General features: G+C 44.1%; 1 protein-coding gene across 1 annotated transcript in view; it reads left to right on the forward strand.

Moving 5' to 3' along the window:
• Positions 1–533: 533 nt before the first annotated feature.
• Positions 534–14,746, forward strand: part of TNNC2 (troponin C2, fast skeletal type) — a 30,221-nt gene continuing 16,008 nt past the window's right edge. Inside the window, exon 1 of the mRNA XM_044297749.1 lies at positions 534–612. Coding sequence (XP_044153684.1) covers positions 610–612 — 3 coding nt within the window. The 5' untranslated portion in view covers positions 534–609. The remainder of the gene's footprint in view (positions 613–14,746) is intronic.

Genomic DNA, 14,746 nt, shown 5'->3' on the forward strand with positions numbered 1-14,746 from the left:
ACGTTAGCTCCTCTCCTTCTTCTCTTGGTCCTGTCCAGCATGCCTACAACTCTCTAGATTGTACCATTGCTTGGTCACGTTTGCAGCTGCTTCTGTATTTCTAATCTGTTGCCTGGTGGAAGGGGCTGGGGGGTCATCCGATACTTATTCTTCTCTGGCCCTCTATGCCTTGTCATAAATCCAGGGGCTCCAGTTCTGTCAGGGAGGGGGGAGGTCTTGGTTTCAGAGAGAAGGGGAAGGAGGGGGATAGCAAGTCCTGGAAATTCCCTTTAACTATTTACAGTGCCATGTGTTCATAGTTGTCACTGACCCCTCCCTCTTTACCTGGTCCTTTATTTTTATGTGTTGGCCCCCCTCCTTAGAACCCAGGCTAAATTTGGTCAAATGCCCGTCCCTCCAATCAGCTGGCATAGGATTGGAAGTGGGGGGCTGTCGTTGTTAGCGGCGTCCAATCAGGGGCGAAGTGGGAGCAGGTGTGTAAATAGGCACAGTACAAATTACAGGCAAGTCTTTAAAGAAGAAGCTTTTGGGTGTCCTGTCCCGAGGAGCTAGCAGACACATCCTCCAACCTGTCCCTTCTCCCCGCAGGCATTGGGGTCACCCACCAAGATGGTAAGTCAGCTGAGACCATTTGGATTATACCTGTGTGAAATGAATACTGGAGCGGTGGGGGGTGATTGACGGAAGTGTCGCGGTGTCCACAGTAATGTATGGGGCACATGGACTCAGTCATTAGTCATCGCCGAAATAACTCTCGTCATCAAGAAAGTTTGCGCTGTCCCTGAGCGTGAAAGATGGAAAACAAGAGCCAGCCGGTATGCAGGGTCACGCCCCTACTGTATCTATAATACATACACATATACAATATATATATCCCATAATTATGAGGACCGTAGACTGTTCTCCCACGTTACGGACATTCCTACGGGGAAACGCGTTCACTGGTGATTTTCCATCCAACTGACGTTTCAAAGAAGAGCAAGTGTGTCTCAGATGCAAATTATTTTCTGACTAATGCCGCCGTGGATATTGATTATAGAAGGATTCGGTGTCAGGATGTCTCTGGAAAAAAAATATCCCAAAATATTTCATTCTGATACTCCAAAATGAGCCTGTATTCAGTCAGTTCCGCTTTTTGAAAGTGGAGATGTAGCAAAGCTGAGTTTGCCCTTTAACTCTCTAGTGCTTGGGCTGTTTCCTCACAGTTTTTTGTGTTTTTTGTGAATTTTTGCAGTCTTTTTTTTATGCAAAAAAAAAAAAAAACACCACCTCCAGATGTTAGCTGTAAGTCTAAAGCTACATGCACACGACCGTTGTTTGTTTCCGTGTCCGTTCCGTTAGTTTTTTTTGCGTATAGGATGCAGACCCATTCATTTCAATGGGTCCGCAGAAAATGCGGACAGCACACCATGTGCTGTCCGCATCAGTATGTCCGTTCCATAGCCCCGCAAAAAAAAAAAAAAATAGAACATGTCCTATTCTTGTCCGTTTTAGGCATTGTTACAATGGATCCGGAAAAAAAAACGGATGGCGTACGGATGTCATCCATTTTTTTTTGCGGATCCGCAATTTGCGGACCGCAAAACACAGACGGTCGTGTGCATGTAGCCTAAACGAATTGTGAAATACAGGACGAACATGCTTTTCGTAGTGATGTTTTTCTTCACTTGAGGGCGTTTTTTGGGGTCTGATTATGTGTTTTTGTGATGTTAATTTTCTGCCCCTGCTTGAAAAATATGTCGATGTATGCTGTATTTTTTATTGTGTTTTTACGGTATATTTTTATAGAAATCAACAGAGGAAGTGACACCAGACCGGGGGGGCGGGTACATACTTTCTTTTTTAAAGAGGCGTGGCACAAAAATGCATGTACTAAAAAAATGCCACAAAACTCAAAATACCCCCATAAAAATGCATATAACATGAAAAAAAAAAACATCAAACCAAATTTACCGTATGTGTGAAGGAAGCTTAAGGGGGGTTTGCCCGGGGTCCTATGGAAAACAGTAGATAACCCACATTGGGCCAAATGACAAACTCAGCTCTGCTACATATCAGTTTATCCTTGCCGCACCTGAAGGAAGCTTAACAGGGGTTTGCTCGGGGTCCTATGATAAACAGTATATAACCCACATTGGGCCAAATGACAAATTCAGCTCTGCTACATATCAGTTTATCCTTGCCGCACCTGGAGCTGAGAGTAACATGAGACGTACTGATTATGGATGGTGCAGCCTGTGTGGACCACATGTATAGGTAGAGAGGAGTAATAGAGGGGCTGTGGTAATGTTCAGTGTGCGTATAGGAGTGAACAGTGGATTTTTGCGGAAGGTGTGGTGCTGAGGCTGCATTACATACAAAGGGGGAGATTTAGCAAACTGGTGTAAAGTAGAACTGGCTTAGTTGCCCATAGCAACCAATCAGATTTCACCTTTCATTTTTCACAGTTCTCTTGGAAAATGAAAGGTGGAATCTGATTGGTTGCTATGGGCAACTAAGCAAGTTTTACTTTACACCAGTTTTGATAAATCTCCCCCATGGTGCATGTAGAAAAGATAGGCGTGGCGGGGGATCAGCTGCTGGATATGGATATAGCACTGCACAGATATTCTATATATACTGCTAGCTAGCCACCTGTCCTTATAGATATAGTGGGTGAAGGCGGAGGCATTGGGGTCAGACGTGGTCAGTTAGGGTTGACCAGTGATTAGAAAGCCGTGTTAGGCCTCTTGCCGTATTGCGGACCGCATTTGCGGATCCGCAATACACGGGCACCGTTCCGTGGGTATTCCGCATCACAGATGCGGACCCATTCACTTGAATGGGTCCGCAAATCCCGAGATGCGGAATGGTGCGGAACGGAACCCTACGGAAGCACTACGGAGTGCTTCCGTAGGGTTTCGTCCCGTACTTCGTTCCACTAAAAGATAGAACATGTCCTATCTTTTTGCGGAACGGCCGGATCACGGACCCATTCAAGTGAATGGGTCCACGATCCGCTGTGGCTGCCCCACGAACTGCGGTCGTGCATTGTGGCCCGCATTTTGCGGGCCGCAGCACGACCATGGGGCGCACACGCCAATGTGAAGAAGCCTTAATGAGCAGAGATCAGGACTGGGGAGCGAAAGGTTGTCTGATATGAGGTGAAAACTATGTGGTAGACACGTTCAGCTTGTGGCAGGGTATGGGGGATATCATTGTGGTCATCACTGATGGAGGGGGGCTGATAAAGCCATTTTTTATCTAGCACTACAGAATTTGGGTCTAGGAGGATTTACATAGGTTAACGATGACATCTGTGTGATTTCCGTCTTACATCCGTTTTTTTTTTTTGCAGATCCATTGTAACAATGCCTGTCCTTGTCTGCAAAACAGACAACAACAGGACATGTTCTATTTTTTTGCAGAATGGACGGAAACGGAATGCATACAGTCATTTATTTATTTTTTGCTGCCCCATTGAAATGAATGGTTCCGCATACGGACACGGACAAAAAATATTTCCATGTGCGTGAGCCCTTAGTAAGGGCTCATGCACATGGATGTGCGGCTTTGCACAGAGCAGTAACATGGCACCTATAGAGGTCTATGGGGCCTCTAATGTATCCAAAGACCAAAAAAAGATTCTGTCCGTGGAATTATGTACCATCCTCTAGATCAGGGGTCAGCAACCTTCAGCACTCCAGATGTGGTGAAACTACAACTCCCAGCATGCTCTATTCACTTCTATGAGAGTTCTGAAAACAGCTAGATAAGTGTGCATTCTGGGAGTCGTAGTTTCACCACAGCTGGAGTGCCGGAGGTTGCTGATCCCTGTATAAAAGCTTTGCTTCTGTAGAAGAACATCTTCATCATACAGTGCCATACTGTGGGACTTGAGGTGCCCACACACCTTCAGTAGCTGTTGGCTGACACCGATATCTCCCGATTCCCTATACACAGACATGTTCACTTTGGCTGAGTGTGCCGTCAATATGGGAGAGGAGAAAGCTGTTGCCAGATCCTACTGACGACAGCTGATTTCCCAGGAGAACAAAGGGATTGGATGAAAAAATTAATTTCACCCAATACTTCTCTCCCCCGACAACATCTGTCAGTAAAAAGTCGGGAGCTCCCCATATAAGTTAGACTGTCGTCCAGTCCTGCTGAAAATGGCGAGTTTGGATGACAATACACTAATGTGTACGGGGCTGTGTGTGGAACTACAATTACCAGCCTAATCCAGTCAGGCTGTGTGATCATAGACAGGATTCTTTACTGTAAGAGCAGTAAGACTATGGAGATCTCTGCCAGAGGAAGTTTCGATGGTTGATTCAATAATCAAGTTGAAGAAGGGCCTTAAAAATAGGCAAGTTATGGTCATTTCTGGAGAAGAGGCGATGATCAGAGATTTATTTGGGAAGGTGTTTTTCCTGTAATATAGGGCAATTGGCTTCTACCTCATAGACGCTTTGTCTAGCTCTGTGATGGCTAACCTCCAGCACCCCAGCTGTGGTAAAACTACAACTCTCAAGATGTACACTTACTTGTCTGGTCTCAGAACTTCATACAAATGAATGGAGCATGCTGGGAGTCGTAGTTTTACCACAGTTGGAGTGATGGAGGTTAGCCATCACTGGTCTAGACCAACACAGTAGGATTAGAGGTTGGACTTGATAAATCTGGTACTAACTAGGTCTTTCAGGTCCACATCCACCATGTGTAAACTCAGCATATTCACAAAGCTCTACATCTCATCAATGAACCATTGTCAAAAAATGTACAGATGTAACATAGGCCAACAATACAGCTGTATCCACGGGATATGCTATGAATGTCCTATAGATGCAGGTCCCACCTCTGGGACAATCGTCTATCTCGAGAACAAAGCTCCATTTGCAAGCTACAGTGTATGGGGAGGTGTCCATTCACTTCTATTATGTTCACTCATGAAATCTGGATAAAATATGAGTCTCCAGCATCACCTATAACATGGTGCACAGACATCATGCCCTATAAGGCCTGGTTCAGACATGGTCTTTTTATTTGTAGGAAGAACAGTAAAGTATCCCAGGGAGGGGAGAAGGTTGTCCTTTGGGGAGCTTTATCGTTTTTCCATCTCTGGGAACCTTACTGTCTATTCTTGTAGGAAAAAAAACCCACGACAAACGTGTATGACTGAACTAGGCAGAAAGGAGGCTGACGTTGTGACCTGCTTGATGGGTCACTGTCGATGAGGTTGGTATCTATCATTCATAGGTGGGATTAACGGTGAGTGGGTGTATGGGTGAAGGTTCAATCAGATGGTAAGAGAGATACATGTGAACGTGCTGTGAGAAGCTGATGGTTCCGTGTGAAGGTTCTAGGAGGGATCGTTTACCACTCAGACATTTGCACCCTTTCCAAGAAGCACAGCTGCATTTTACAGCCCCTCCTGGCCTCAACCACCTACTCCTGGACCTCGTCCACCGCAGTGACACATTACTTCCAGTACTAAGACAAATACACTTCTAAAAAGTGAGGAGTCACCTCGAGGAGATACATCTTCAGCATGGCTTTTAGCAAAACCAAAAATGATCCAAGGATAGGAAGATAGGAAAGGCAAATATACCCATCATTACTATAGAGATGCTCTATAGTTTTATTGTTTGCTTTTTCTTTTATGTTTTTTTTTTGCTTCAGGTTATATGTTCTGAATACTCTTCTTTCTTGAAGGATAGAATTAGGACTATCCCATCAATGTTCAAAATCATTTACTGTCACTAACTACTACGTCATACCACTACTACATGTTGAAAAATCTACTTATCTCATGCACAGACTGGGACACATTTTTTGGAAGCTAGTGGACACAATGACCTAGAATGTGTGTGGGAGCTTTGTGCATCAATGCTGCAATAGAAGCTCTAACAATAAGGGTCTTTTCACACTGTGCCTGCAGTGTAAGTTAACTGTATGCCCTGGAAAAGCTCCTGGCACATAGGCAACCCATAGGCCCAAATCGTACCAACGGAGGCCAAAAGAAGTTCTTTTTTTTTTTTTTTACTGCATGGAATAGTACAGCAGACTGCTCTATTCCACATGGAGGCATCCAGTAAAGAACTGTATACCGTGCCATATATGTTTTATCAGGGGTGCCCATGGGGGATGGAGGCCATTGAGTGGCGATGGCATGTGCTGGAGGATCTTGTCAGAACATTCTCCTAATGAAAACCTGAAAAGAACCTAAGAATAATGATAAACATTATTATTTTATTTCATTTTAAATATGTTTTATTATTTGAGATTAGAATGTATTTATCCTACTTTTACAGATGCAGTACCAATAGGCCCATTATTACAATCAGTGCAGAATTACAGTCATCCACATCAGCCCTTATCCAGGCTTGCATGCTAATACCCCACACATTTTAAGATCCTCTAAGGTGGTCCCTGCAGCTCTGTACTGTGTCTCCGTGTCCGTTTGGTGCCATATTACACAGATGTTCTTTCCTCGTAGTGATGTTTCTAGAGAAGAGTATCTGAGTAGTATGAAGTATGGTGGAGCATGCCACAATTTTACTTTCTTTCATACTCCATATGGAATTGGAGGCATACAGAGGAACAGTAAAAACCCCTAGTGCATTACGGCTCTGTACGACTTGGAGGGTGAATTCACACTTGGCAGATTTGTGGCAGAAATATCTGTGCCTGTCCCGTTGATCTGAACGTGGTCTGCAGGAAGTTGGAACCCACGCGCTTGCTGCCAAAACAACCAAATTCAGATGAATGGAAATGATTTTCAGTAGCAGAAATTTTGCAATAAATCTGCCTTGTGTGAATCTACCCTAATGTGGGCGGTAGATCCAATAATTTAGTCTGATTGCCTCTTTGGCGTCAGGAAGGACATTCCCCTTCTTGTTGGAGAACAGATTGGCACCTATTATAAAGGGGATCTGTCACCAGTGACCAATTGTTTGCATAGACATATAGCTGTGGTTCACCAGATTAAAACACTGTTTTTCTAATGTTGATCCGAGACCCCATTCCCGAGTTATGATACTTTTCCTTTATATGCAAATTAGGCTTTTGGTGCAATGAGGGCATTACCATTGCTCTTGTTGCATCTAAGCTCCGCTCCTTTCTGTGGCCAGCCTCTCCCTCGTTGCTTTGATTGACAGGGCCAGGCAGTGGAAAAAAGCAGCCAGGGAGGGCCTGGGCACAGAAAGGAGCAGTACTTGGGTGCAAAAGAGCAATGGCGATGCCCTCGTTGCACCAAATGTCTAATTTGCATAAAAGTATCAAAACTCAGAACTGGAGTCTTGGATCAACAAGAAAAACAGCATTTGAATCTGATGAACCACAGCTATGTCTATGCCACAAGTAGGCACTAAATATGTAATGTGTATTGGGACCTCCTGACTCCCCCCTGAAGGCAGATTTTTGGGGACAGCAAAAGACCTCATCCACATTACATAATCATAATTACTACATTTATATATTATGTATGACCAGCTTAAAGTTTGGTATGCACATTTAGATTTTAGCACCAGCCAAAAGCATGTGCTACCAAGTAATATCAGCATGTCGGCCATTGACACATATTTTCCTTGGATGGGAACAGAACATATTCTTCCCACTGTAACGACATTAACCACATCAACTTCACACTGTAGTCACCACTCTTCATTTTTGGTCACATAGTAGGACACACTGTCCCACGGGCACACCCAGCCTTAGGACAGAAATGGAGATGTTTTCCCATTTTCCAAAGACTGAGCCCTTGACAAGTGACTATTTACATGCACCTAAACGTAGGACCACACATAGAGAAACCACTGCGGATGGACAATTACAGGAGCAGGGAGCGGTACGGACCACATGAAGGAAATGCATGAAACCCCCTAAAGATGCCCTATAATTATATCACTCTCTCTTCGAGCACACCTTTAACTCTTTCAGTGAAGCATCTCAAGAGACTCTTTAGATTTCTGAAGAACCTACGGTTGGGACACATGGAGTAGACCATCACATTGAAAACTTGGGCTCCAACAATAAATCTTCTTCTATCTCCATGTAGATTGTGAAAGCAACCTGATAGCCTTGCAATGAAATAGTGCCATCTGCTTAGTGCTTTGATGTTGTAGCACGGATTAGGGGTGATGGGGGGGGGCATGCTTCTTATGTCTGTCACTTCTATTCCTAGTGAAGGACAGCTGGTGATGGGGGAACAGGTGTCTGCTCCTTCTCCCATTTATAGGTCGGAATAAGAAGACTAGGGATCTTCTTAAGTCTCTTATATTATAAACCTATGGACTGACCAGCGAAGTATGTTACACGCACTCAAAATAGTATATAATATAAGTTATTGGCCGGGCAGTAACTGAGCAGGTTGGGTAAATGGAGACGCTCCTAAAGTGTCTATAACGACTGCGGACGGCACAAGACGATATCCAAATCATTCAAAGCCTAAGTGTTATATGACGGGAAGATATATCGGGATGGCAGCTGACAATTTACATTATATGAGTCACATGCAGAGTAATGGGTGTCAGCTGCAGTGCCATGTCTGCTTCATGGGTAACGGGCAAAGTATGAAATGCAGCCATTCTGTCGAATATCTAGCATGTTTTAGGCTAAGTATGAAGGTCATGTCACTGATATCTGAAAATTAAGGTCTTGTCACATCTTCGTCAAGCAGATCTGGCAGAGAACAGCCTGCTGGATTTCGCCGGATCTGGAATTGCCGGATTCTCTAGTTCACCGCTGGATCTCCATTGACTGTACTGAGGTCCGTCAGTGATCAGGACACTTTCTGGCATAACCATTGCGGACAAAAACCATTGCATGCAACACTTTTTTGTCCGGTCAACAGGCAACTGCCAGATGTGCTTGACTGAGATGTGAACAAGGCTTAACATTACAGGGTTTCATACCTCACCCTTTGCCTGGAACATATAAATTTAATTCACCCATACAAGGTTTATGGGGCTGAAATACCCGCTGGAAAAATGTGCCATTTATTTGCAATGGAATCAGCTGACTTTCAGATTTCTTCTCCAGTCCTGCGCTGTCTCAGACCCACCAACAGATAGGGCTAAATCGTTGCGGGCTACCCACCGCAATTTCCACATGAAAATCGCTGCAAGAATTTAAATGCCCATTTTGCATGTGCCACCAACCACACCAAGAATTGACCTAATTATATCTCTATTTCAAATCTGCAGGTGGATAAATCTGTGCTGCATGAATAACGATGTGGATTCCTATTTAAACCAATGCAACAGTTATATTAGTTGTCGAAATGCACTGAAATCCTCAACAACAGCAAAAATAGTTTAAAAAAATGTCCTAGTAAGGGCTCATTCACATGAACGCGTGCGGCCAATGCCCATATTGTGGGCCGCAAACATCGGGTCCATGATATATGGGCACCGACCATGTGTGCTCTGCAATCCGCAAGGTGCGGAGTCATGGAGTAGAAACCCAAAGAAGCACTACGGAGCGCTTCTGTGGGATTTTGATCCGTGCCTCGGCATTGCAAAAAATAAAACATGTCCTTTTTTTTGCAGTGTGGACTGAATGTTGTGGATTTCAAACCATTTCAAGTGAATGGGTCCGCATCCACCAACGGTGGGCACAAGACCAGTGCTCGTGCATTGCGGACCGGTATTTGCAGTCCACAGCATGGGCCACACACGTTTGTGTGCATAAGCCCTAATTAACGCTAAAAGGCCAGAAAAAGCAACGTGTGAAACCACCCATGTCCAACTTCAGATAGTTTTTTAAATGTACCCCTTCCCTCAGTGGGCCTTGTCAAGGAAAAGATACTTACCTGCTCTCCGAGGCTCAGTTCTGGCTCTGTGGGTCCAGTACTGTCTTAACTGTGCTTCAGTCCCCAAATGTAAACTTCCAGCATGGACGGGGGTCGTTTAAGCCGCTGCAGCTAATGACGTTATATGCTTCCCTTAGGACAACCCCTTTAAGGCTGATTTTACACAAAGCAATTTTTCTTTGGAAAAAAGCTAAAGTTTTTGATCCAAAGACAAAAGTGGCTTTAACCCTCTTAGAACCAAGCACCGTACATAGGATTAAAGTTCCTGCTCCTGCAATCTAGAAGTAACAGGTCTGGTCTGAGAGCCAGGGGCCCAAACGAGAAGACAAAAGTTTAACTACCGCTTCTGTCTCAAGCATAGGAGAGCGGCAGGGTCTTAGCAGTCCCTGATCAGCTATACACTTGTGGAATGCCCCCACAGCGGTCTGTTTTCCACTGAAACTGGGGCTTTGGATGAAAAAAAATGTAAAATAGTGTCAGTGTCCCCCAGTGGTCTTTTAATGACCTTTAGGGGGACATATTATGTGCCAGAAATAGTTTTTTTTAAAATTCTAAAATAATAAAAGAAAATAAAACGCCCACGCCAACCACAATCATCACCATAGTCAAAGATATTCAGACTTCCTTCTCAGGCTTGCACCACCAAAATTCCTAGTCGAGAAAAAAGAAAGGAGCCACCCAAGATACTGAATTTATTACATTCAGAGAAGTAGTCTAAAACATCCACAACAATAAAACCGCCTTTTTCAGCGTACACTCCGACTTGATTTTCACACCTGCTTCATCCGTGGCAACAACCACCTCTTCCAGGTGAGGTCTTTATATTAATTTATATGTATGTGATAGATATTTAAAGACCTCGGAGGTAGTTGTTGCCCCGAATGAAGAAATTGTGAAATTAGAGTTATAGTTTTATTAATGTGCATGTTTTAAAGTAAAACTTTGTGAGTTCACGATCTTTTGCAGTGCTTCACCATCTTGGGTGGCTGCTTTTCTTTTGCTCAACTAGGGATTTTGGTGGCTCAAGCCAGAAAAGGAAGTCTTTGACTGCAACACAGATGAAGCGGTGAACATTGTGGAGGAATATCTCAAATCTGAGGTGTTTTTATTCATCATATTTGTGACTTATTCTCTAGTTGTGTGAAGCAGCGCAGACCCTTGGTATATACTTGACTGTTTGAGAGACTGGACCTCTCTTTTGGGACTAGCAGCACTTCTTAAAGGGGTTTTCCGGGAATTAAGAAAATGACAGTACTTAAGTATTACTTTATTATAAGTATATTCCCAAATACATTTAATTAGTTATACTGGCTTGTTTTATCTAGGGGGCAATCATCAGGGGAAATAAAATGGCCCCCGTCCTATTAGTACACACAGAACCTGTCCTAATCACACAACAGGACAAGTTACTTTGGAGTTCATGAGGAGACATGAAGTACAGGGAGGAGGTGGGGGTAATGAGCAGCAGCACTTGTATGCAGTCTCCATCACCACAGCTCCACATTACCACAGTCTGTCCTGTCCAACTTCTCTGTACTTCATGTCTCCTCATGAACTCCATTTCTACAGAGATTCAGCTGAAGATCATATTAAACTGTATTCAGGATCATAATCCCTGACAAGAAGAGCAGAGGAGGATGAGGCAGCTTTAGCTGTTGTGAAGTGACTTGTCCTCCTGTGTGATTACGACAGGTTTTGTTTGCACTAATAGGACGGCGGCCATTTTATTTTCCCCGATGATTGCTCCCCAGACAAAACAAGCCATTATAACTAATAAAAAGGTATATGGGAATATATTTATAATAAAGTAATATTTAAGTATTTTCATAATTCCCGGAGAACCCCTTTAAACCTTATAGTACTGTTAAAGAGTTACCATTTAAATTTTACTGACCGGATGAAAGCATTTTAACAGGTCAGATTGGGCCACTAGAGTACCAGAGGATCCTCCGGTAGGACCAGTCTCTGAAGCCATAGTGGGCCCCAAAAGTCCATGAGAAAAATCCCATTTGGAGCTGCCTTGGAGTAATTCACTTGCCATAGAGTCTATTCCTTTGATTCTAAACCTGATAGACTTTATTCATGATATAGGGGTTGGGCCCCGATAATTATTTCCTCTGGTGGGCCCAAGGAACCCCAGTCTGAGACTGCTCGGATGGAAGGGAGTGTGACTGCAGAATAAGAATACAAAGGGTTGGTTTGTTGCCTGTTACATACTTGCTAAAGGTCCAAATTTTTCCAGGAAAATCTTTGAAACTAGCAATTCTTGGTTGGTTTGGAGGTATTCCCAGGCTGGGGCTTAAAAAGGTTGTCAAATTTTAAAACAATGGTAAGAGGTAGGTTAAAGTTATATTCACTGGTTCGAACCTCCTCCACTCCAGCGCTTCCGCCCATTTTGGTCGGACCCTGTTTACATGACGCTGTGGTGACGTGACCGCATGTGACTGTAGCAGCCATTCACTGGTCTCAGCGGTCCCATAGCGTACACCGGTGACTGGCTGCAGTAATCACATGCATGTATGGGTTGTCACACTGCAGGCAAGAACATGATGTCATGGCTGCAGTGGTGGGGAGAAATTGAGCAGCGGCGTGGGGCTTTGAACCCGTACATATAACTTATTTAATTGTTTTAACACCTCTTGTGCCTTTCTCTGTTTTCTTAAATTTGGAAAAACCCTTTAAATGTCTCAATTTGGGATTTTTAAATGTGCTAAGTATGCTATTACCATAGAAACACGTAGGTCTGCATAGGAGCTGCAGGCACAACTGTAGATTTTTAGTAAAGACCATTTGCTAAGTTGCTTCATTTTTCACTGAAGCAATAAAAAAATAATTGTGTAAGAGGCTATGGCCTTCAAGGTAAAACTTACAGAAAAAAAAAATCTGTAATTTACTTGTATTAGGGCTCGTTCATGCGAACGTTTTTTGCGTTCCGTATACGGGCCATATTTTGCATTCTATATACTGAACCATTCATTTCAATGTGTCCGCAAAAGATGCAGACAGCACTCCATGTGCTGTCCGCATCCGTTGCTCCGTTCCGTGACCCCGCAAAAATTATGAGACATGTCCTATTCTTGTCCGTTTTGCGGACAAGAATAGGCATCTCTATAATGGGCCTCCTGTTCCGTTCCGCAAACTGCGGAAGGCACACAGTGGCATCTATGTTTTGCGGATCCGCAATTTGCGGCCTGCAAAACACAGCACGGTCGTGTGAACAAGCCCTTAGGCCTCGTCCACATTTCCGTTTTTCACTGACGAGTGCTGTATGCATTTTCTGCGGACAGAACATGTACCCATTGAATTGAATGTGCCTGTTCACACATCAGTATTTTATACTGACTGTGCGTCAGTAAAAAATCACAGGGACATCTACTACTTGGGTCCGTGAGGCAGACCAAGCACGCCCACAGAAGTCTAGGGTCCATGAGAATCGCACACACAACACAGATGGCATCTGTGCTGAATCCATTTTTCACAGAAGACTGATAGGAGATGTTCTGGAAATTAATGTTCAGCTAAGCAATGGCCGTGGATTACGGATGACACACGGAGGGTAAAAAAACGGACACGCGGACCAAACACGGATCCTTCACGGACATCTTCACGAATGAAACAAGGACTCTTTTTTTTTTATAGACTTGAAAATGACACGGAAATGTGGACAAGGCCTTCGGGCTCATACACATGTGTGCCCCATGCCCGCATACAGCCATTGACTTGAAGGCGCCCCCAAGTGGTGCTTTTGTGGGATTTCGGTCCGTGCCTCCACACTGCAAAAAAAATAGAACATGTCCTATTTTTTGCGGTGTGGACCGTTTCTGGCGTATCACTTGAATGGGTCCGCATCCGCAAATGGCATTGTGCGCAGACGGTGCCCGTGCATTGTGGACCGCAATCTACAGTCCACAGCACAGACATGGGACAACCATGTTCGTTGGCAGGAGCCCTTAGGCTTCATTTTAACCCATCAAAATGTTACTAAGGGCTCACGCACACAAACGTGTTCTAGGATATCTATTTTTTTGCGGTGCGGAGGCACGGACCAAAATCCCACAGAAGCGCTTCATAGTGTTTCTGTGGGTTCTTCGCTCCATGCCTCCGCTCAGTATCTTGTGAATTGCGGACCCATGGCTGTTTGCGGCTCACAGTTCGGGCGCGGGGCAAACGCGTTCGTATTAATAAGCCGTTACCTGCAGATCTACCAGCTGGGGGTCTTAGGTTTCTCATTATCTGCTTACTTCATGACCTGCATGGAGTAGTCTCATGAGCCGCTCCCTTCTCTTACTGTACAAATGCTTCCTCTGCTGGATACTGCTGTAACTGCAATGTTTCTTGATGACCATACAAATTCCGATAAAACATCCAAAAAAAGCCTCACACATCACAGACATGCACATCAATTTCTATGGAGATTAGGCCTCATGCACACGAAAGTTGTTTTTTGCGTTTTTTTTCCACAGATCCCTTGTAATAAATTCCTACCCTTGTCCGCAAATGTGAAAAAAGTAGGACATGCGCTATTTTTTTTTGCTGAAGGGAAACACGGACAACGGACGCGGAACACAAATGGATAAACTATCAGCATTTTTTTGCTGACCCATTGAAATTAATGGCTCCCCATCCTATCCGCAAAAAAAAGGAACGGAGGCCGAGAAAAACATGAGGCCTTAGGCCTCATTAACACGACCGTTGTTGTGTTCCGCTCCGCAAAATGGGGTTCCGTTGTTTCATGATCCATTTCCGTTTCTGTTTCCGTGTGTCTTCCTTTATTTTTGGAGGACCTCCAGACATGAAGGAAAGTAAAAAAAAATCTAAGTCAAGTTTGCCATGCAAATGATAGGAAAAATACGGATGCTAACGCGCGGAAGCGGATGACAATCTTGTGTGCCTCCGTGTTTTTCCACGGACCCATTGACTTGACAGGGTCTGCGAACCGTTTTCCGTGAAAAA

The sequence above is a fragment of the Bufo gargarizans genome, chromosome 6 (genome assembly GCF_014858855.1).
Source record: "Bufo gargarizans isolate SCDJY-AF-19 chromosome 6, ASM1485885v1, whole genome shotgun sequence".
NCBI classification, from domain to species: Eukaryota; Metazoa; Chordata; class Amphibia; order Anura; family Bufonidae; genus Bufo; species Bufo gargarizans.